This window comes from Pleurodeles waltl, chromosome 12 (assembly GCF_031143425.1).
Source record: "Pleurodeles waltl isolate 20211129_DDA chromosome 12, aPleWal1.hap1.20221129, whole genome shotgun sequence".
Classification (NCBI taxonomy): Eukaryota; Metazoa; Chordata; class Amphibia; order Caudata; family Salamandridae; genus Pleurodeles; species Pleurodeles waltl.
The window spans coordinates 527056210-527078506 of NC_090451.1; the positions used below are offsets into that span (position 1 = coordinate 527056210).

Genomic DNA, 22297 nt, shown 5'->3' on the forward strand with positions numbered 1-22297 from the left:
AGGGTTGAAGGCCAATGTTTTGTCGATCAAGTGGTCCAGCACCTTTGTGTATGCCTTTGTGCTGTTTCCCCTGATCCCCAGGCTCTTGAGAAAAGCAAACGGCGGACCATTGTAACTTGCTTCTCTTTGCCCCAGCATGGCCACATCAGTACTGGTTCTTGGAGCCTCTCAATCTCTTTATTTCCATCAGTACCATTTAAAGGTGGATCCTAAAATAATTTTTGGGCACAGCAAACACAATCTGCACCACAACCTCCAGTCATTGAATCTGACAGCATTGTACATGATGACCTATAGTAAAGTAGAGTATGGACATCTAGATCTCACACCAGAGTGTAGAGACGTCTTGGCACAAATAAACTATGATGAACTGGAATGCAGCCTGAGCCATTTTCAGTGGCTAAAATTAATTCAAGCATTCCATTCATCACCGTGTTACAAGAACCTACAACACCAAATGGAAGTAGTTTTGTGTCTGGTCAAAGCCAAAGAAAACATTTCACCACATACTTCCATATTTGCCTAGCTTGGCCAAAATGGTCTAAAATACATGTCAGTCTGAGTCCATCTGGCAACAATATCACTAGTTCAGAGCACGGAAGACGGCACAATCGCACTTTTCTCATAGAGGCCCATAAAGCAATTTATGAAAGAGCTTTTCAGGGTCTTTCTGCTGGTACCACACCTCTTGGGAGTTTAATACTGTCCTAATCCAGCTCCTGTTGCCTCTGTTCAAGCCCATCCACAAAGCTCATTTAAAGTTCTTTTCCTGGAAAACAGTGCTTCTCTTGGTGCTTTTACATCAGCATGAAGAGCAGGGGAAATATAGCCATTTACAATGAAAGAAACATTTCTCAGTTTCACTGAGGACAAAGCCATCTTGCAGACCCTTCTGAAGTTTATTTCCAAAGTTCCACCTGAATTAGCCTGTCATTATGCAGTCCTTTTTCCAAAATCCCACTATGTCAGGAGAGAAACATTGCACTCGCATGATGTGTGAAGCTACAGAAAGTTTTATATGGACTAGATGAAAACCATTTCTCCTCTGACTGTAATTGTTGGTCATCCTACAGTAGGCCGGTCCCTCTCCAAACAAGGAATGGCACGTTGGCAATCAGGCCGCATCTGCTTCTGCCACAGGGCCAAGAACCCATGCCAGGGATGAGTCAGGGTACGTTCAACCAGGATCATTGCTAAGACTGCAGCTCTCTCCTCTGGTGTGCCTTTACAAGACATTTGTCGTGCACCTTCCTGGAGGAGAAGGCAAGCCTATAAAAACACACCTGCCAGTTTCAATTTGGATTTTCACCCCCCCCCCCCCTGTCCCCCCCCTCCCTGAGACCATTTCCTGTGAAATAAAATGGCAGCCACAACTTTCTAGTCAGGTTAGTCAGCCAGTCGCAATGATTCTTTCTTCACTTATATTCAGAATATTTACAAATTATTTGCCAAATATTCCCAAAGTCATCACGGCCAGAGATAGAGCAGATTTCTCAAAAACTGCTGAATGGATTTACACCAAATAAGCGAAAGCGTGCTCTGCGTACCGAAAGCTAGCTTTCTGCGAAATTTGGTGTAATTCCATGCAGCGGTTCGGGCTGTAGACTTGTCTAAAGGTCCTGTAGGAATTAACATAGGAAACACAACCTTTTTAACCACCCCTTTTTATTTTTATTTTTTGGCCTCCGCATGACGGATCACCCTGAAACTTTTCATGTGCAACAAGAATCACTTTTTTAGAAAATTAAGTTTTGAGGTGATCTATCAAGCGGGGGCTGAGCAAAAAGTGGGGTCCCAAAGCACAAAATCCCTGTTCATTTTGCATAGACCTTTTTTTACTTTATGAAGCACTACCACTAAAATGGCTCGACAGAATTACACTATTTTTGATAGGTAGCTAGATCTTGGTTTAGAAAGTGTGCCTTTTGTGGTTAGGTGTAAATCAGTTCAGTAGTTTTTAAGATATGAACCTCGAAAAATCTTTGTGTATCGGAACTGTTGGGTTTGAGGGATTCTTAAGAGTCCCTTGAACTCAGTTCTAAAAAAAAAAAAAAAAAAAAATAGGTCCTTCTGATTGGCCCTGGGGGCTTTTTTTTGTTTTAATCCTTGGGTCGTCTTGTCATTGGCTGTCTGCAACTTGAGGAAAAACGTTGCATGCAGCCATTACAGGACTCAGGAACTTAGTCTCCTGTACTGAGATTAGTTTAAAAAATACGTAAGGGTAAGGATACCCTGCCCCCTAATGCGTGTGTGGGAGGAGGAAGCTGGAGGTCCCAGAGGTCCAAATACAGTTTTTTTTTTTAAAGTCATGAGAATTAAATTCCTATTGCTGTTTAATTTTATATATTAAGTGAAGGGAGGCTCACCCCTCCCCCTGAGCCACAGATGGGCCCTGGGAACTCCATGCTCAATGGAGTGGACAATACAGAAATGTGTCTTAGCAACACTTTGGAATACATTATGAAATGTGTTATCCAATACACCCATATTTTGGTAAATGTGGAGTTTTGTGTTGCTCTTTAAAATTCCAATGGTGCTCAAAAACATACCATTATTATTTGTTTTGAGCTCTAAACGCATAGGTTTTATTAGTTCTATTAAATTTAAACCTAACTTTAAGGTTTGTTTTTTTAGAAGATTGTGGAGTTTTGAACGAAGGAAACCCTTTTGGTTTCCAACAGCATGTCACGCTCATTATTCTTTTTTTTTTTTTTTTTTTTTTCCTCAACCATGCCACTATTTTACTATGTTGTAAAAATACATATTTGAGCAAAGCTTCTTTGGATTGCTAATATTAGTGCTAAAGAGGTAACTGGGATTCAAATGGATTGTACTTCATGGAGGTGACGTGAATGAACTTGGGTGGTTGCATTTATAAATACATATATATTTTTGTATAATATCATTAGGTCATGTGGTATTTATCCTAGAATAATGTTCTGCATAGCTAAACACTTATAAGGTCCAAAAGAAAAAAACAATTTGCTTTGTCAGTGCTTGGTTGTTGGGTGTGTGTGGCCATTCACCAGTGGCATGTGAAGTAACGGCAGATGTGGTAGCACCAGGATAAAATGTGCTGCGTGGCTAAATACTCATGAAGTCCCAAAAGCAAGACCTATTGGCTATGCCAATGATTGTTAGGAGTTAGGGACGAAAACTTAGTGATCTGTTTGTATACCGCAGTACACAATGACAAAACACAGCATTATTGGTTAATGAAAGACCATACACATAAAAAGGCAGCCGCAGTGCCTAATTTGTGCTTGTTGTTTCCGGTGCTGAGCACCAACACTTATTTTTGAGGGCCGGCGCTTAGTCTTCTGCCTCAAGCATTTGCTGCGAACAAAAGACACGTTTGGGAAAGACAGAGGAAGAGAACAACGAAAAAGCGCCACAATGAGAGAAAGCAGAAAGCTGCAGGTGTGAGCTGAAGGGGCAGGGAGTGGCTATAAATGGATTGAAGAGGTCAGAGGTGGCATCGGGATTACGCTGCCTCAGTATTCCGTGTTTGCAGATTTAATTGCAGCAGCCGTGTGTTCAAGAGGAGGGCTTTGAGCACCGACACCTTTTTATTTACAAATTAAGCACTGGGCAGCCATATTGTTTAGACTACACTGGCTAGGTTCTGGGTTTTTAAGTGAGATACAGTTTATTATTATTTTTTAAACCCTTTAAGAGGAAGTAACGCAGCTTACCAAATTCTGAGTTGTTAGGGAAAAGTTTTTTCATTGTTGGATATATTTTTTTAAAAACATTATGGAGTACTGGTGTACTTCATCAAAACTACCTAGGAAGTATTGCTATACCTATTGACATAATTTAAAAAACATAATGACAAGACACTTGAAAATACACCACGCCACTGTGCGACATGCCAATTAACTCTACGACATACAAATCTACTCTACGTCACTCCACACCACTGTTCTCCACTCAATGCACGTCCACTGTAAGACGCTCTGCGACACACCACTTCAGTCTATTGTACGACCTGCCACTCTACTCGGTGCCCCTCCACTCTACAACACTAGACTCCTCTCCACTGTACAACACTAGACTCCTCTCCACTGTACAACACTTCAATCCACTCTTCTCCACAACCTCCACTCTGCGAGACTCCATGCCACGCCACTAATTCGCCACTCCACTCCACAAAAGGCCACTCCACTCCACAAAAGGCCACTCCACTCCACAAAAGGCCACTCCACTGTACAACACACCACTCTACAACATTTTACTGTACGCCATTTAACGATCTGAAACATATTTTGGTAAAAAAAAAAAAATGAAATTCAATGAAAAAAACAAAGGTTAAATCTTAGTTATATTCTTAGGAAAACTTAATTTATTATTTCTATTCAAAACCAACTTAAACTACACAAACATTAGCCATTCAAAAGTTATAATTATAACTTTACAGTTATAATTTGCACCCCGCCCAAAACTTACTGTAACTCGCACACCTTCATGCAGAGTGTTGTCAACTCGCTAGCCAGACTAAATTAACTGTAACTTGTTCCTTCACCATGCACTGATTATGCCTTATCATACTACATTACGTATAGCATGTTAAATTATAGCATTCATAAGTCATGACATTTCAAATGGCATCATTTATAAGAACAGTGTGCATGGTCGAAGGTGGTGCTGATCATAACAGTGCCCAGCCCCCACTCTAACTGACCAACTGAGGCTGTTGCATGATTTGACGCTGTTGCATCCAAAGCATATCAAGCGAGAACACAGAGCATGACTGCAAGAGGAATTCATCTCCTGAAAAGCACTATGCAAGAGAAACAGCTCACTTGTAAGGTAACATGTTTAGTTGATTTACCTCCCTTAAGATTCAGGAGCAGCGCTTAATTAGTCTTTAACCTCATTCAAGTCTGGAAAGAAAGAACTTCATAGTTACCCAAGATATGGCCCCTATCTTAATAAAATACAAAGTGAGGAGACTCAAATGATCCTTGCTATTATAGCTAATGGATCTCCTCTAACCACTGTATCAACCAGGTTCACTTACAGGGAGGGATAAACAAAGTCACGATCTGAATTTAAATTGAGCTATCCTCAATTTACCTGGTGGATAAATACAATCAAAGCATGAGAAACAAAATGTTGCTGGCCATTTATAAATACATTCAGTCCAAGCAACTAGTTCTTATAGAGCCCTCATTGCCTCTTTCGAGATAAGTGAATGAAACCAACAAGCATGGAACTGTAATCTGCACCTTGAGCCTGGCATGAAAACCAAACAGGTAGTGTGCTGCTCTTATAGTTCAACTCCATCATCACGATGGGTGCTATGAAAAAGGGTGCATCCTATGTAGCTTAATAAACCAACGATCACACATGAACAATGAGTGTGCACTCATATCCAAATGAGGCTCGAATTTGTGTACATGATATTTGGCTTTTAAAACAGCCCTACATATCTAAGCTTGCCACATGTGCCAGGCGCCAGAATGGCAGAGAAGGGAAACCAAAGCTGAGCAACCATATCCAGGCACACCCATCAAAAAGAAATTGGACATCAGTAATACAATGGAGACTATTCTGAAAACACTGCCATATATATTAGGTTTGGCACAAAAGTGTAAACACAGATATTATGCAAAACAACACATCAGGAATTCATGGTGACATTCAGGAACTAACAGAATCACAAACCATATCTGCCATCAAAACTAAACCACTAATCCCACAAAAAGGATTAGCTGAATGAGAAGGCAGGAATAGACGAGGAACCCTAAGTATTTTTGGACTTTCTGAGAGACAACAGACAAGATGGACTTTTGTTTACCATTCCTTGAAACTTGGATTCCTAAAGTAACCAGAATTATATTCCCATGAGGCCTCACACTGGAATTGGCCCACCATACAATAATGCTAATTCTGCAGTACACAGCATCAGACTCCTTTTCTTATTGATCTTAAAGATTGATTGACATATCTAGGCAACGTTCTAGATACAGCTAAATACAGAGATGGACAGTTCTTTGGGAAAAACGTCATGAGAGGTCTCATTAATAGTATTCCGTTATCAGTCTGAAGTTCTGCTAATTAGAGTTGTCAAATTTGTAATGTAGTTTAATGTGAATTAATGTGGAAAAGGCTAAACCATGTTGTCGATGTATTAACGTTACACCATGTCTAGCTAACACACTTATCCGAAGCTAGGTAGTTTTGCCTCCTAACATAGTATGGTGGAAGATTAAGGATGCACTTAAGTTTGTCACCGAAGTTGTGTATAAGTTAGGGCTTACTGACCGTATTGCCCCTTCACCCTAATTATTAAGGCATTAGGCAAACCACTTAACTAGAAAAAGAGGAAATTAAAAGGGTATATTGGGGCGGGGTGCCTCATCTTCCCTTGAGCATCTAGGTGTACTAAAGAGGATGCCTATCAATTCAAACAAGATCACTATATTCCTATTTCCATCTACAGGGCAGAGGAATTCAATCCTTGTTTAACAGGGCTCTCATCCACACGATTCTGTGTGGCATTCCTCATCAGGTCCTTACCCTGTGTAACCACATCCGAGTGGGCTCAGCCCCATTTCTGGAGACAGCACTTTGGTTTTCCCATGAAACCTTTTCTTTGATCATTGGAATCCTGAGACAGGGACTAGAAATGCATACTTGTGATACGTTAATTTTTCTTTACTCAAGAGCACCATTGGCAGATTAACAACAAAGAAGATGCTACGAGAACATAGATTGTACCTATTCATCTGATTAGTATATTAGAGTCCTGGGTAAGTTCTAAGCGTCCAACAAGGCTTATTCCCGGGGTTTGTAACATATGAGTGTGTGCATGGAGTGAATGTATGCCCTACACATACATGTGTGAACTCAAGGTAGGATCTTGCTGGACCTGATGAAAGCCAGATGACCCATAGGGAGACTGGAAACCGGCTGAAACTTGTAGACCGATTAGATGCATGGGCACAATCTATTCCCTCATTAAATCTTCTATGTATTCTTTATTTTTATACTATCACCAAAATTACTGTACTATTACTATTAAATTAATTTTGTTAAACGTTTGAATTCCATGGACTACAAGAAGGATGCTACCTGTGAATTATAAATTATTCCAGGTCTTTATGTCATTTTAGTGTATATGTGTCAAGCAATGGAATTTATTGGCACTGGCCACAGATGACAATGAAGGGTGGTTTAATGTAAACATGTTCAGTTGAGTGTTTCCTATGTCCATTTTCTTGTTAAAGCATGCATATGTAAGATGGATGCAATGTACCTGCATTAGTAAACACTTTTCACGTGGACAGAGACCTGGCCAGGGTGAAAAACGTTTTGGTGAGGCTGTCATTACATATTATGTATTTGGTTATGGAAACTGGGGCAGATATGTATGTATTTAATGTCCCCCTTGTGCTTTGTTGAGTTGAATACCTTTAAAATGCTTTTTTTGCCATGTCATCAATGAATAGACCACTGTGAATGCACAGTAGGGGGAAGGCATGGTGGCAGACGATTTTAGATACACAGGCACTATGTTGCTCTGAAAGGTCTAACCATCCATCTGCAAGTGATGAATAGCAGTGTCATGCTATACTGTATTAGCAAGTTATTCACAAAAAGATAATATTCTTACTAAGTGATCAGCCCTTAAGGGATGTATTGGGATACTCACAATCCGTAAAATACATATGTGTGCAGAGGGGAGGACACTATCTTTGTAAGAAAAGAGGAACATAAATGTCAACTTTGTGGATACAATGCATTAATTCAATGCTCAGAACAGGAACATCTCACAAAATCCTGAACAAACTGCATCTCCAAGCATAGATAGTGCTCTGATTCTCCCCAGAGTGCAAAGGAGGTTCAGCCGGCATTTTTCCATAAACCTTATTTCCAGTTTGATCACACAAACTAAAAGGATGTTTTTCTGTGGTATTTACTTTTCACTGATACCCGATGGCTATACAGCATATCTACCTGGTACTTCAAATAGTCATGGGAGACTCATGAAAAGGTCAAAGAACCCTTTTTTGTCATTCTGCCAGCATTTTATATTTGTGTAAATATTTGTTACAATCTTTTTAACAAGCAACTGCTTTTGGAACTCTTTATCATGGGGTTGCACTGAAAGGTCAAAGTGCAAGTTCAAGATGTAGGTATGTAAAGTTTTGTTGTCCAGTCCACATTTTAATGCCTTAACTTGTGGTCACAGTGGATTCGTTTTGTGCAGGGATGAGTGAACGTCCCCGGTCTCTCACTGCCGTCCACTTAACCAGGAATACCAAAAGCAAAATTATGCCTTTCCCCTGGGGTAAAGAATCATATTATTTTCTATGACAGATCTGTTTGGAGGAACAGTGTGGCTAAACAGGATCAGACATAGTCTCCAATTAGATGTGATTAGTGGGGAAGGGATGAATGATTCCAACAACACAATCAAAAATAATGAAAACTGCCCCATTGGTCGACACGAACAAAATAATTAAAATGGCCCCATTGGTCTAGCGTGCACGTAGAGCACAGCTTATCTACTCCTTTATTATGTCCAGATTGCAACAAACTTTATACAGCATTGACACAAAACCTGTAGTGGGTTCAAAACGGAGCTACATGAGTGGCATTTGAGCAGCATCAGTATATTTCTGATTATAGGTGACCCCTTTAATCGCTTGCAGTTCACTTCAAATGGATTTGAAAGTCCTTCTCAATGTCTGGAAAAGGGAAAAATATAACTTTCGAGCTCCATCCCTTGATTAGTGAATTATTTTCGCCTCCTAAATATTTGAAAGTACATTACATGTCCTCACACTAAAGACGGAAAATATTTTAAATTAAAAATTGCAGCAGAAGATCTTTTATAATCAATCAACATATCAATTCATGCATAATTAATCCCAATAGTTTACATTTTGTCTATTTCATACCTTCCATCTACTAAGTGAGGGCCATACTTAATGCATGTTATTTTACTGTAAGGGAACCAATTGCCCACTGATTACCCCGTTGCCCTCTTTATCCCAGTTCGTCCAAATTTTCCTAAACCGCTTAATAGAACCTACTCTTTTTCCATATCAATACTCATGACTTTCTACCCTGTCCATCTTGTTACATCACTGAACAACTGTTGGTACAACCTCCGACTTCCAATTTCCTGGAATAAGAGATTTTGCCACTAGAGTAGCTATAAATCAAAACTGGTTTTGATCTGTGAAAAATCCTTTCTCCCTGTAAGTAGTACCAAAAAGAGCTCCTAATGGTTTATTAACCATTTATGTCCCATCTGCTTCCCAATTTCTGTATAGATATTGATCCAGAATCCTGACAACCTGGCACAGGTGAACATCATGAGACACAAACCCCTGTTTCTCTCCTACACCTAAAAACAAATGTTGCTCAGCTCCGCCATACATCTGCTTAATTCCATTCGGTGTGTAATATATCATCCATTTGCAAAAAAAAAAAAAAGGCCATTCTCTTAAAATTAGCTGCTCGGATGGCCTTACAGCTATACCGATTATACTAGCTTCTTTGAGCTGGACATATTGCACCACCTGAGCTAGCTACTATTATTCTCATATGGGGCAGGATTAGCCGTGGGCCTTTGTTCTGGAGCAGAACTCGGTACCAATTCCTCACACCTGATAAACGTGAAAGAAAAAAGTGCTTGTCCAATTTTTTCTGTTATTTCACTTAGTGAATAACTGGAACAGAGATGCTTTATTTGAGTGTAACTAAAAAAATAGTGTGAGGCTTATTAATGGATGTTCCTGTCCTAAAGTCTCCCTTGAGATGAAGTGGTTATTGCGAAAAAAGTCTCTAAGCCTGATGCAGCCCGCTGCGGCCCGCTGGTTAAACAGTGAGCGACCAAGATTTAACCCTAACCTTGCACAGTCATTAAGTCTTAATTTTCAACTCATTCCCATCATCATCACTACATGTTATTTCTTGGGACCTTTCCTAATTTTATAATGCGACTCCTTATGTAGCAGTTGCTTCTTGTATTACTATACTTGTTTAACAATAGCCAATAACTTCCCTGACTCATTCTGATTTTGCTGTTTGGTGCAGGTGATTTTGACGAACAAAGGAAGTATTGATGCCATCTTCACTCTTCTTCCTCCTTCAACGGCTCTGGGCTCCAGTTTCACTTTTGACCCTAATGAGGGAATAGTTCTTCCAGGAGGGCACCAGGCAATTCAGATTTCCTTCAGTACCACTATCCTAGGAGAATTCAATGAGGAATTTAAATTTGAAATAGACGGATCTCCAGAACCCATCAGCTTCACCATCCGGTAAGGCAGTTCATTGCAATTCAGAGGACAATCCTGGACAGTTCTGCAAAACAAAAAGTTCCTATAGACTTTATCTTAGTTACAAATTCATGTTTTAAACTTTGCAAAGCTGTACTGCCCTACTCTCATATTTCCTCACTAGGATAAAGATAATCTTGGAAACAAATACCTGTAAGATACTTTTTACTCCTTTTATTCTAGTTGTGCATTTTTGTCTTGTATGAAAAGGTTTTTGTACTGGTTTTACTAAAGACACTGTGGTTCAAGAAGTTGCAGACTTGTGCATGTCTGACAAAATGTGAACACATCTAGAGTTTGAAGACCAGGCGCTAGTGTTTTTTATCGGGGAATTTTCTGTTTTATTCATAAACAGGAAAACAAATATACACAGAAAGGCCACATTTTCTTTACTTTTATCTTCAATTTTAGACCATATGTCCACTCAAATTAATCTGTCAAGCAATACATCTGACTTAAAACACCACTGTCTTTACATTTTTTTAAACGCTCAATCAAAGGAAAATGGGACTCCTAAGAAACTGTAAACTAGTAAATATAAGGGTCCATGAATACATTTGCCTTTTCCAAGGCCTGTTTTTGGCTAAAGGTATATTTTTGTCTTGAATCTTGTGTCCCCATTGGATGTCTTGGGGAGTCTACTCATTAATGGAATCTTTCTCTTAAGGAAACAGCCTTTGCCCCATCAATATCTTAACTCTTTAAATCACCTCATTCTAGCCCTGACCCTTTCTAATGGCATTTTTTAAAAGAGCCTCTCGTGGATGGAATAAGTCTGGGAATGATGAGCATAATTCCAGATTCATGCTCCATTGAGAAGTGTTAAATTTGTCTGGAGATCCCTTCAGAAGACTTAGGTCTAAGGAGGGAGTGTACCATGGAGCAAAGTTATTGGGCATTGGGGCAAGAGCTCCTGCGGTCCACAAGCTCCAGCAAAGTGAAGGAGCCACCACTCCCCACTTTGTGGATCCTAAGGCCTCTCCTTACTTATGTTCTTGTTCCAGGTTTACTTTTTAGGAATTTCTGTCAAGGCATTCCATGATTGGGCTCTTAAAGACCTCACAGTTAACATCAAGGTACTCAGTGTCCAGGGCCTGGGAATGGGGTGGGGGTGCATGATTCTCCTCTGGTGCCGTTAATGTTCAGGTGTGATTCCTGATGTGTTGCATTTCAAGATATGAGAGATTAACATATTCTCCAGTACTTAATCTTTCTAAAACAATAGCAGTTTCATGTCAAATATAGCTCATAGGTGGTAAACCCAGCCACTTGAGTAACCCAGTCCAATTATTTAAAAAGAACCAAGCTCCAACCAGTTGGGGAGGAGCAGATTGAAGACCACACTCTGCAGACTCTACCATCCCTCAGATTTCTACCACATGTGGTGTGTGAAGAAAGTCCCTTGGAGCTCTGCTCTGCTCAATTTATTTTAGGTAAGTCTATTTATGTTTTGAACTTGATATTTCCATCACATTCAAAGATTCTTAGCAGACTTTTCATTGAAAATATGCTTCAGATTTACTTATAGCAATATACACATCCTTAAAAAAAAAAAAAGGTATATTTAGACCTTGTGGTTTCTGTGACAAGAGTCCTTTCTCTGGTGATCCTTGTAAGGAATGCATTTATTCTTATTGTCTTGAACAAAAGACTGTAAGATCTGTGGAAACTTTCTCCCAAAACCCTGAAAGACAGTGAGGGAAGACTCCTGTTATGGTTACAAAAGTCCAAAGTCAAGAACAGTGTTGCCTCCGATATAATATCTGATTCTTCTACATAACCTTGCAGGAGACTTAAAAAAAAAAAAAAAAAGGCCTAGTTCTTGTGTAAAACGTTTCTGAAACTCTTTTGGAAGAGGTTCAATCTACTTCTTAAGCACCACCAAAAAATAAAGTTAAAGCAAATGGAGAGTTGATGTGTCAGACAACCCAGTCCATCCCCTTGAGGCAAGTCATGCTGTAAAAAAGCCACAACAGTTGGCACCATTCACTCCACAGAGATCAAATCTGCTTTCTCTGGCTCATTCCCCCCATTTGAAAACATAGAAGCTACCTTTTTCACATTCAGCCTTCCTCTCACCTGCAGCAATGTTGGCATCATCAATGACAAAACCAGTCATTCAGAAACTATCAATGATACTGTTGATTACAACATCTATGGCATCACCATCAATGACAGACACTATTTATGACTTCTTTTATGGCAAAATCCTCCACAAGTAAATCACCGCCTACAAAGTTTTATTGTCAACCTTAGCTGCCGCCTACTACACCATCAACCATGGCGCCAAAACATCTGTCAATACCTGGCTCACCATCTGTGATATCACAGTCAACAATGAACGTACAGTTGACTACATAGCTATAATATCAGAAACTCGAGTCTGTCAACTATTTTTACTAAGCCTACATCACCTAATAAAGTTCCATCTCAACCTCTAAACAGGTTATACAGTATGGGACAATCAGAAGATGAAGAAGAATTCAGACCAGCATAGAGCCCTATTCAACTCATTGTGAAATACCAGCAATGATGTAAATTATAAATACCCAATTACATCATGTGTGACCGGGCTACTTGCGAAAGATGAACATAGGTTCTACAAGCTATTCTGAGGATCCAGACTCTTGTCAATGTTATTGAGACACAACTTATGAGCCATTTTAATAAAAGCAGTAGTGTACAGATTCATTGAACATAGAGGTCTGATGAGCATTTTTTAGGGATCTAAGTATGATGAATGTTGACTGTTACAAATGTGTCCCTGAAAAACAATGGAAGCCAACAGCACCAAGACAGGTGACACCTTAACAAGCGGCACCTGCTGCATCGGCAGTGGTGCTACCTTCATAACCACACTCTTCTACACTGCCTGTAAGAAATGTACCTTTGTCACCTGGTCGGTCCAGATGCATTATATCTTAATGCACATGTAATAAGGTGAACGGGATGTCTGTCATTTTTGTGCCCTTATTCCTGCCTGGCAAATTTATAATTAGGCCACACATCTTGGTAAAAGCAGAACTCTTGCCAGGGGAAAACAACCACTGGGCAGACTCATTGAGCTAATGCTTGGAAAACTCACAAATGGAAGTCAAACTAAGGCCAGCGAGGTATGCCCAAAAACGTTCTCTTTGCTAAAAAAAAAAAAAAAAGGAATTCCAAATGTCAGTCATGGGCTACCAATATTGTAGGGGAATACACCTTCAATACCATGATTAGCTCTGCTTCCCCAAATCCTGAGAGATCTGAACAATGCAAGGAGAAAACCGTGCTGCTTAATCTGGGTTGCGCACTGCGGCTGAGATCATTTTAGTTACAGACCTCCTACTCAGATTTCTCACAAATACAACTAAACCCCATTAGCACACCTGCTTTCGACTCAGACAGACAGATTCTTCATTCAGACCCAGCAATGATTTATTTGCAAGCATGGCACTTGAGTACAATGACCACCACCATTTGAGCATTCTAGCGAAATGCAGAGCAATAGTGCAACAGGCCAAATCTTTCTTGATTACCAAAGCATGCAGTGCTAAAGGAAAACATTCTGTTTATGGTGTAGAGCTCGTGATCTTCACCCACTGTTCACATTCCCACATCAAATGATGCCATTTCTACTGAACATAGCGAATTCAGGACTTTCACCCATTACAGGTAAAGTTTATTTAGCTGCAGTTTCTCATTTTAGAAAACCGCCAAATCACTGATGGACTAATGAAAGAATTCATGCAACTGAAAATGAGTCCTATCAGTGAAATGACCACATGTTACATGACAACCTAATACACTACTCTAGTAACAGTTGAGAAGCGTGTTCCAGTCAATTATATGGAAAGGAAGTAAAAATGTGTCCTGGCATATTCCTCTTCTTCGGATACTGACAGGTGCAAGAAGGGTTAGTGAAATTCAGAGTTTTCCAAAAAAAAAGGAACCTTTCTTCAAGTTCCTCAAGACCAGGGATACTTGATTGACTAACCCTTTTGTTATACCCACATTTCTTAGACATTAATCCTAATGAGCCAATAATACTGAAGACATGCTTTTAAAATCCATTCAACATAAGAGAGAGAGATCTACGTACTCTAGATGTCAAAGGGTTTCTCAGGTTCTACCTTGACAGGAATAAAGACTTTAGAAAGTTTGATCAGTTACTAGTAGTATTTAGTAATCCAAAGAAAGGACAAAACATTTTGTAAACTGGGTCGAGCATGATAGGCAGCAGCAGCAATGTTTTGTTTTGCAAAAGTGTGTAAATTGGCCCAAGACCTACCTAGTTAAAGCACACTGTAAAAGGAGTGCCTTAATCTCACTAGCCCTGTTCTCAGATGTATCATTGGTGGACATATACAGAACAGTGAGATGGCAGAAAAGGCATATATGTATGCCCCGCTTTTGTCTTCACACTCATCAGTGGGACAGATTGTATTATAACATCTGTTTCACTAAACGGAGCGATATGTTGATTACCTACCATCCACTATTATGCTGATAGATTGAATCAGAACAACAAGCTGCAAACTAAACAATCATGTGACTTGGTGAAATATCTACTACTAGAGAAGATGAAGTTACTTATCTTTAATGGTAGTTGTTCAGGATTGGAATCTTTCATACATGTGCCCCACCTGTGGCCTTCATCTTCTGCTCATCTAGAAAAAGAAAGCAAGAAGATAGATGACTTAGGGCAGAAAGTCTGGCAGACCCAAGATTCCTTTCTGAAGGCTACCTCCCTAGACCTCTTTAGGAACCTGCTTCTGGGAACCATTTGGCGTCCTGAAGGAAGATATGATGATTTCTGACCACATAAGTACTGTCAAGAGCCGTGCAAATTTGGCAACCAGGGACATTTGTAATGGCCTTTCAGTGAACTGCTCTCCTGGTTTCACATGACATCTCTCTCCACAGGGCCAACAAAAAATGTTGGACATGCTTTTCTCTTGAACTTCGCTATTTGGTATGAATGCATTTGAAGAAATTTGACAGAGGTAGACAAAAACTTTTAAGTCTGTTGGCCTAAAGAAACACAAAGCATTTCCACAGTCCTAATTAATGTGTATGTTACAGGTACACAACGCTTCCCTATTCCAAATAGGAAAAGACAGCAGGATTTTAGTGAAAGATAGCAGGATGTCTTTGCCAACAGCACCAACAATGAGAAGTCCCTACGAAACAGTATTTTCAGAAGCAAAAGATTCCAGGAGAAAAGGGACACCAACAGCATTTCTTGGTTGTGGACCAGGTCTAATCTCCAAATAGTGAACCTCTATATCTTTCTTTTGTGGCAGAGTATAACAAAAGACAGTTGGGTGATCAATTTTGTCATGAATGAATCCAAAGTTAAATTCAGTTCTTCTACTCCGCCCCTCCGAACAGACCACCAGAAGTGTTGAGGTGGTTGCTCCTAGACTGCCTGCTGAACGAAGCCTCTTCCGCTCTAGAAAAGCCAATGGAGTGGATTACTGACCACAAAAAGAATGCTGCTATACATTTCCCCCTTCTCCTTAATGAAAAAGCACCAATCTCTAGAGTGTCATCCAATCTTACACCTGACGTGAGTGAACAGAGGAAAGTTCATGATGATGGTTCTCCACTACATCTTACCGTATTTTCATTTGGAAGACTGAATGAAATCTGTAGACCTCCTGGATGCATATTTTTATACCGCGATGTTCAAGTAGAACAGGAGGTTCCTGAGGTTTCAAATGAAGAGCGATTTGTGCAATAAAAGATTCTGCTGCTTAGAAAGACTCTTTTCCTGACAGTGAGACAAGGATCCTGTCTTTTGTGGTACGCACATTTTTATTCTTCATAATGCTTTGCTGCACACAAATCCTCTTTAGGAATGACTACAAGACACATGGTCCAAATTGACAGGAGTGGAAAATAATGGATCCTGTTAACTAGCAACACCTCCATAACTCTTTCTTGATGGGCCAAAGAGAAGAATATGGTTTAAGATATTACTTTTCAGAAACTTTGCACAATGTAAACCACAGTGCTAGATGCATTGATGGAGAGGTAACCTTAGCTCAAGCAAATGATCATCAGCAGAATTGACTACATTGCATTGACATTTGCAGAGGGCAGTGAATATAGCCCTAAAGGTCTGCCTCCACTCAATATGTGCATCATCCATTCTTTTGTGTTAAGAATACCACAATAAAGTGCAAACTCGACCAACAAAGGGGAAAAGGGTTGAAGTTTTCTGGTGCCTCCAAAATCAACTAAACCTGAGAGTTCTGCCTGAAGATAAAGTACTGTCTTCTCTTCTTGGGTTGCCTCCCTTAGGTAACTGTCTTCCTGGGAGCTGAACATTTTTTTTATCATAGTTCATAGGCCCCTCTTTTGAACCTCTGCACATGTCTAATCTACACCATTTCATAGGGAAGAGAACTTGTTGTGTTAAATTGGCCAAAAAGGTAAATGTACTCCAGTCTCTCTGGATTAACCTTGCATGGAGTTCTATTGCAGTAAAGTACCTCTAAGTGCACACCCTTTTTTGTCTCAAAGCTAATAGCAAACGTTCACATTAATCAGACTATTTCCATGCAAGCCTTTTTTCTCTAAACCCTTCCTCTCCAGCAGAAAGGACTGTACTTTAGAAGAAGGAAGAGCTTTTGAGCTACTATTTAGGCAACAGTAGAATGGAGTCATTCCAAACAAATATTTATAAATAAGGCTGGCTGCACAGATATGCTTTTTACAAAGAAAGGCGTACTGACATGGATGGTTTCCTGCATTATTATCCTAAATGTCCAGTTCATCTACCAAGGCTGAAACCATTGCCCAATTTCTCAGTGAAAATTATTTAGCTTTCCATAAGCCCTCCCCGCACCTCATGCTATATAGATTAATCACCAAATGGTCTTCCTTCCAACAACTAAACATAGTCACTCCGAAAGATTATCACCGCAACCAATCCTTCAATTCACATTGCCAACCCTCTGCTAACCACTGTACTCCAAATGTGTCCTGTTGGCCCTTCTCCTCTTCTATTCGGATTTGTAAATGCATTTCAGGACAAAACCCTTTTCCATCTATTCTGACGTCTGTCCTACTTACCTTCTCACTCAAAGTACCAAAACTATATTTTGATAACACTAAAACGTCATGCTTCAGGCAAGTTATCACAAATCCCTTCCTGTGAAAAATTATTGAAAACACCGTTGCTAAATACCTGCAGACCCATATTTCCAAGAATCTGGCTGTAGAAACATCTATCTTTTTGACTTGCTGAGATTTTAGTCCTTGTTTAACACCAACAAGCACTCTTCCCAGCTGAACATTCTTTCCTATAGAAATCCATAACTGATGTAAAGGAATGGCCTAAAATGGTTACAATATTTCCTGGTGATTAGATCACAATTCTTAACACTTGACCCATTCAAATAATTCTCTTTCCACTGTTGGGTGCCTCACAGTTCTGTTCTCTCACTTCATCTACATGGAACCTCTGACTGTGGTGCTCCAAGATGATGACATTTCCAGAATACATATATTTACATCAGTCGCATACATATAAAAGTCTTCAACCAGTCTCATTTAACAAACTTGAAAATCACCCTAGAGAAGTTGATTGACTTTGCTTAACTTTTCCCTCAAACTAAACCCAACAAGACTGAATTCTTGCTACTTTATTCCACTGTTTCCCCTCCACCAATTCAAAGATGGTTCAACGATCACCAATCCTCTTGGTATGTCGTCTTTCGAGGCTCCATTTGCCTAATCTCTAGGTTTCACTATTGATGAGTCCTGTACTTTCACATGAATGAAAATATAAATAGCTTGATGAATACTGCATCTTATCAACTGCACTACCTTAAACAGATTGAGAACATCCCCTTGGGTCAGTAGTTCTAGTCCTAGTACTTTCCTTTCTTCAAGGCAGTAATGCTCTACAGGCAAGCCTTCTGAAGGGCTCTATTATCCCTCTAAAGACCACCCTTACAGCTTCAGCATGTCTGGTCGTCAGTGAAAAAAAATCAGATTTGCTTACTCCAATTCTAAAACTACTCCATTGATTAACATTTAAAGCTCACATCAACTTCAAATTAACTTTTCAAACACAGAAAGCTATGCACTCTATTCTGTCATATGCCCTTACGGACAAGCTACACACCACTGAAAGGTAAAGGATGACAAGAGGCAAATCAAGTCTTCTGGAGACGTCAAAACAAGTGCTAAACTGCAAAATGGGTCTTTCTTCCAGACTCAAATGTGAGGTGCCTGAAAACATCAGACTAAATCTTAATCTCTTCTTCTTTAAAAAAAAAAAAACAAAAAAAAAAAAATCCTTGAAATTTTTTATTCAAACTTTCTCCGCCAGACTAAAATGCCCTGTCCTTCTCTTTACACTCCTCTTCTTCATCTCATCCTATCTCTCCAGTCGATTGTACTGTTAATAATACAATTTGATGCCTGGTTCTCACATTATTTCTAAAGTGCCTATGTAATTTTACTTGACAAGCTCTTTTGCTCCACTGTCTCTGCACATGCCAGAAAGAAATCCATAAAAATAAACAATTGCATGTTACCAAAGCATAAATAAGCACAGGGTAAGCCCAAGGTGCATTGTAACAGAAGCAACTACGAGTAACTGTGTGGTTGTCATTGGAATTCAGTACATAGATTTGTTAGGCTCTAATATATTTATTCTGACTCCATAATAGATACACCAGTAGAACATGCCTCCCTACGTTACTTTTGTGCTTGCTCTTAAGTTATTTTTCTCCTTCTGTGCTTTGGATTCCAACTCTGAGGCTTCGGCTTCTTTAGTTTGCTACACTATTCTACCATTAATCTATATCAGAACAATTCACTTAACAGAGAAGCAAAAATTACTTATGGTAATTCTAGTTCTTGATCGTGGGTATTCTTCGTGAATCTATAAACAATCCACCACCTCCCATGTTGCCAGACGCAGAGCTGAGAATTCTTTGAGGTCAAGATTCTGTTACCAAGTTACCTTTTAAAACTCAGAGAGGTGTTGTGTCTGACACTGTGGATATAAGTGGTTTATTACAGTTGAAGACCCATTTTCCTAGAGTTTTTCCTTTAAAAAAGGAGTTAAAAAGTGGTGTTTTAAGTCATGTTTACTCTTCAACTCATTGAAATGAATTGGCTTTTTAATTTTTTTTAAAAAAAATGTAAGTAAATGTTGACTTTTATTAAATGTGTTTATTCACCATTTGGCCAAATTGTTGGATGTTTTGGATAAATGCCAAGCCCCATTGCAGATCCGGGTGTGAGTGCCTGTTACGATTATAGCCATGATACTAGATCTAGTTAAGGAGGGCTCCATTCCTTAGTTGAATCAAGAATGCCTTGGACTCAGCAACTCTATTTTCTTGTCCTAGATTTTATAGACGAAATGCGTGGTTTATGGTCATTCAGCTCTGGTCATTGTTCTTTTAGGAATCATTTGAACCTTTGACCCAACATTAGTGGGTTCCTTGGACATGTATATCACTAGATCCTGTCCTGTATATTAAACATTACCTATGATTTTGTATGTAGCAAAAAAGTTACTGTGCCAATAAGGCGCATCAGGAAAACTGCTATCCAAAGCCTCCCCTCTAATATATTTTAAAATATATTAACTGTTTAAGAGGACTCTAGCAAGCAAAGTTTTAGGCCATAGGTTCTGTCCATTGGAACATACATGAAAATATTTATTCATTGCTGCAGGATTAAAAACTGCTTTTGAAAACCTACCTACCATCTACAGTGAGCATTAGCCAAATTAGTGATGATGCCTCCAGTTGGCCAGACTTGATCTTTTTCCTTTCAGGACATCTGAATTAATGGCCTGTATTCTGCAATTAGTTACATACAACTTTGCCTTGTTCTCTACTAAGAAGTTAACTTTTTGGGGATTTCCTTGCAATAGCTCCAAAATTCTTCTTGCTTCTGAATGTTGGCATGTATCAAAAAACAACACAACAGAAGGGATTCTCTGCTGTCCCTATAAAAATGGTGCTCACCATGTTTTGAATGGTCTAGTTTCTGTGAATGTGGTATATTTCTTAGCACACAGTTGCCTGAGCTTTTCGGTGCATTTCTATTGTGGTCTTCAAAATTACTTTTTCGTGAAGATATGTTGAGGAACTTAGGCTGATAAAAGGATAGACTATAACCCCTTCCATTTGTCCTTATTCCAGGCCTAAGATGTTCATGACAGAGTAGCAGGTCAGATGCTTGACTTTAGGACCTTCCATCATCAGTTGCTTAGCCTCATTGTAGCATCACTGTGATTCTAGTGGATGAAACTCTCAGGGACATTGAAATCTGTTCAGGGATTATCTAAGCCTTTTTATCTCCTCAAAGGTGTACCATGCATCTCAGGGATGAGAAGAATATAATTTTTTCCAGAAATTTGATAGACTATCGTAGATGGTCCTAAGCTGCTGCAACAACTTGCTAAACATGTGTTTTTTAAATCTTCTAGAGCAAATGAAAATAGACAGTATTATAATCCTCTTTCTATTTCCCCTTTCCTTACCCTACATGGTTTAAGTGGGGTTGCTCCGTTGTCTCTTTTGTATTTCATTCATTTTCTCAGTCACTCAGAAGCACTTGTAACCTGGTCATACTAATGTTCTGGTGGTCGTTCGGCACTGTGAATAAATTCCCAGACATTGATTGGTGGTTATAAAATACACTAGTTTACCTACAGAAAATGTTCACTGTGTACATACTAATTTGAAATTTCAGGTCATCCCACACAAAACTCCTGTTAATCCCACAGTTTGGTACCATTTAATGTTGGCAGTCATTGTTATGTCTCACATCCAAAAACAGTTCTCTGTTCTGCAAAAAATTCCCTTAAACTGGATCTAATTTCATCCAGTACCATCCGATGTCATTGATATGCTAACTTATTTTTCACTCGATCGCTCTCTTCAGTCAACTGATAGTTCAAAAATGACTCCGAAAAATAGTGTTTTTCACTTCACTAGGAACAAAGCTAACATTGACAGATCATTCACCAGTATCTTGCTTGGGGCAGCAAAAGAGCACCAGATTCTAAGGTAGATAAACTGAAATGCATGGACTCTTGAATGTTTAGTGACATTTCTCAATTTTGTTATAGAACACAGATTTTATTCCTAAAATCGTGCTGCTGTTGATTGGTATTACAGATGTTTGGAGACTGTTATGCTTCTTTGCATCCTTGATAAAATAGCTGTTGTACGAGAAATGAAGAAGAGTACTAGAAAAAAAAGAGATGAAAATTAATTGGTACACCTCTTAATGATATCAGTTGAGGACCTGGAGGGTGTGAATAATCAATACTCTGCTTATTACTCTCACTTATTGCTCATCAAAGACCCAACATTGCACTTAAAAGTAGGGCCAACTAGCTGAGTGAAAGTGTTGGATATGAGTGGGAGAAATCTGAAGATGGTCATCTAACAATGTGACACAAGGGACCACTACATTCAGATCTGTTATTGAGTATCTTTTTTTTTATTTTTTTTATTTGCAGTGGCTGTGTCATTGGACCAACATTTCACTTTAGTGTGCCGGCCTTAAACTTTGGGGATATGTCCTTTGGTGAGTACAATATGTGTTATCTTAGAGTGTTTTTCTATGACATCTTTTGTAATGGGCTGCTTCAGAGTAGATGCTGGATTCACTTTACCTAAATGTTCTATGTGCACTAGTATATATTTGTTTTCCATCCTCTCTTAAACATTACTAATATAATTACTAATTCTAATTACTAATGGTCTGGGAAAATGTTGATGAAACCAAATATCTAAGAACCTAATCATTTGACATTAAAACTTGTCACTTCTAGTAAATATCCCTGCTGTTTGCTTCCACAAATCCAACACCTATATTTCCCTCTGTAAGGTCAGAGATTGGAACAGTGTCTCCCTGTAGTAGATATTTTGTGTGCTTTATTTCAGGGATGGATTTCACCTTTTGTTCCATTTAAAATATTTTTCATTGAGGGTCTTTTCTCAAACTAAACCCAGAGTAATTATGTG

At 39.2% G+C, this 22297-nt stretch overlaps 1 protein-coding gene across 2 annotated transcripts in view; it reads left to right on the forward strand.

The window, feature by feature from the left end:
• The window catches only part of HYDIN (HYDIN axonemal central pair apparatus protein), a 2122366-nt gene that overhangs the window by 442406 nt on the left and 1657663 nt on the right, over window positions 1-22297 (forward strand). For both annotated transcript variants that reach the window (XM_069217473.1, XM_069217472.1), the window contains 2 exons: window positions 10057-10280; window positions 21790-21857. In XM_069217473.1, the coding sequence (XP_069073574.1) occupies window positions 10057-10280; window positions 21790-21857 (292 nt within the window). The remainder of the gene's footprint in view (window positions 1-10056; window positions 10281-21789; window positions 21858-22297) is intronic.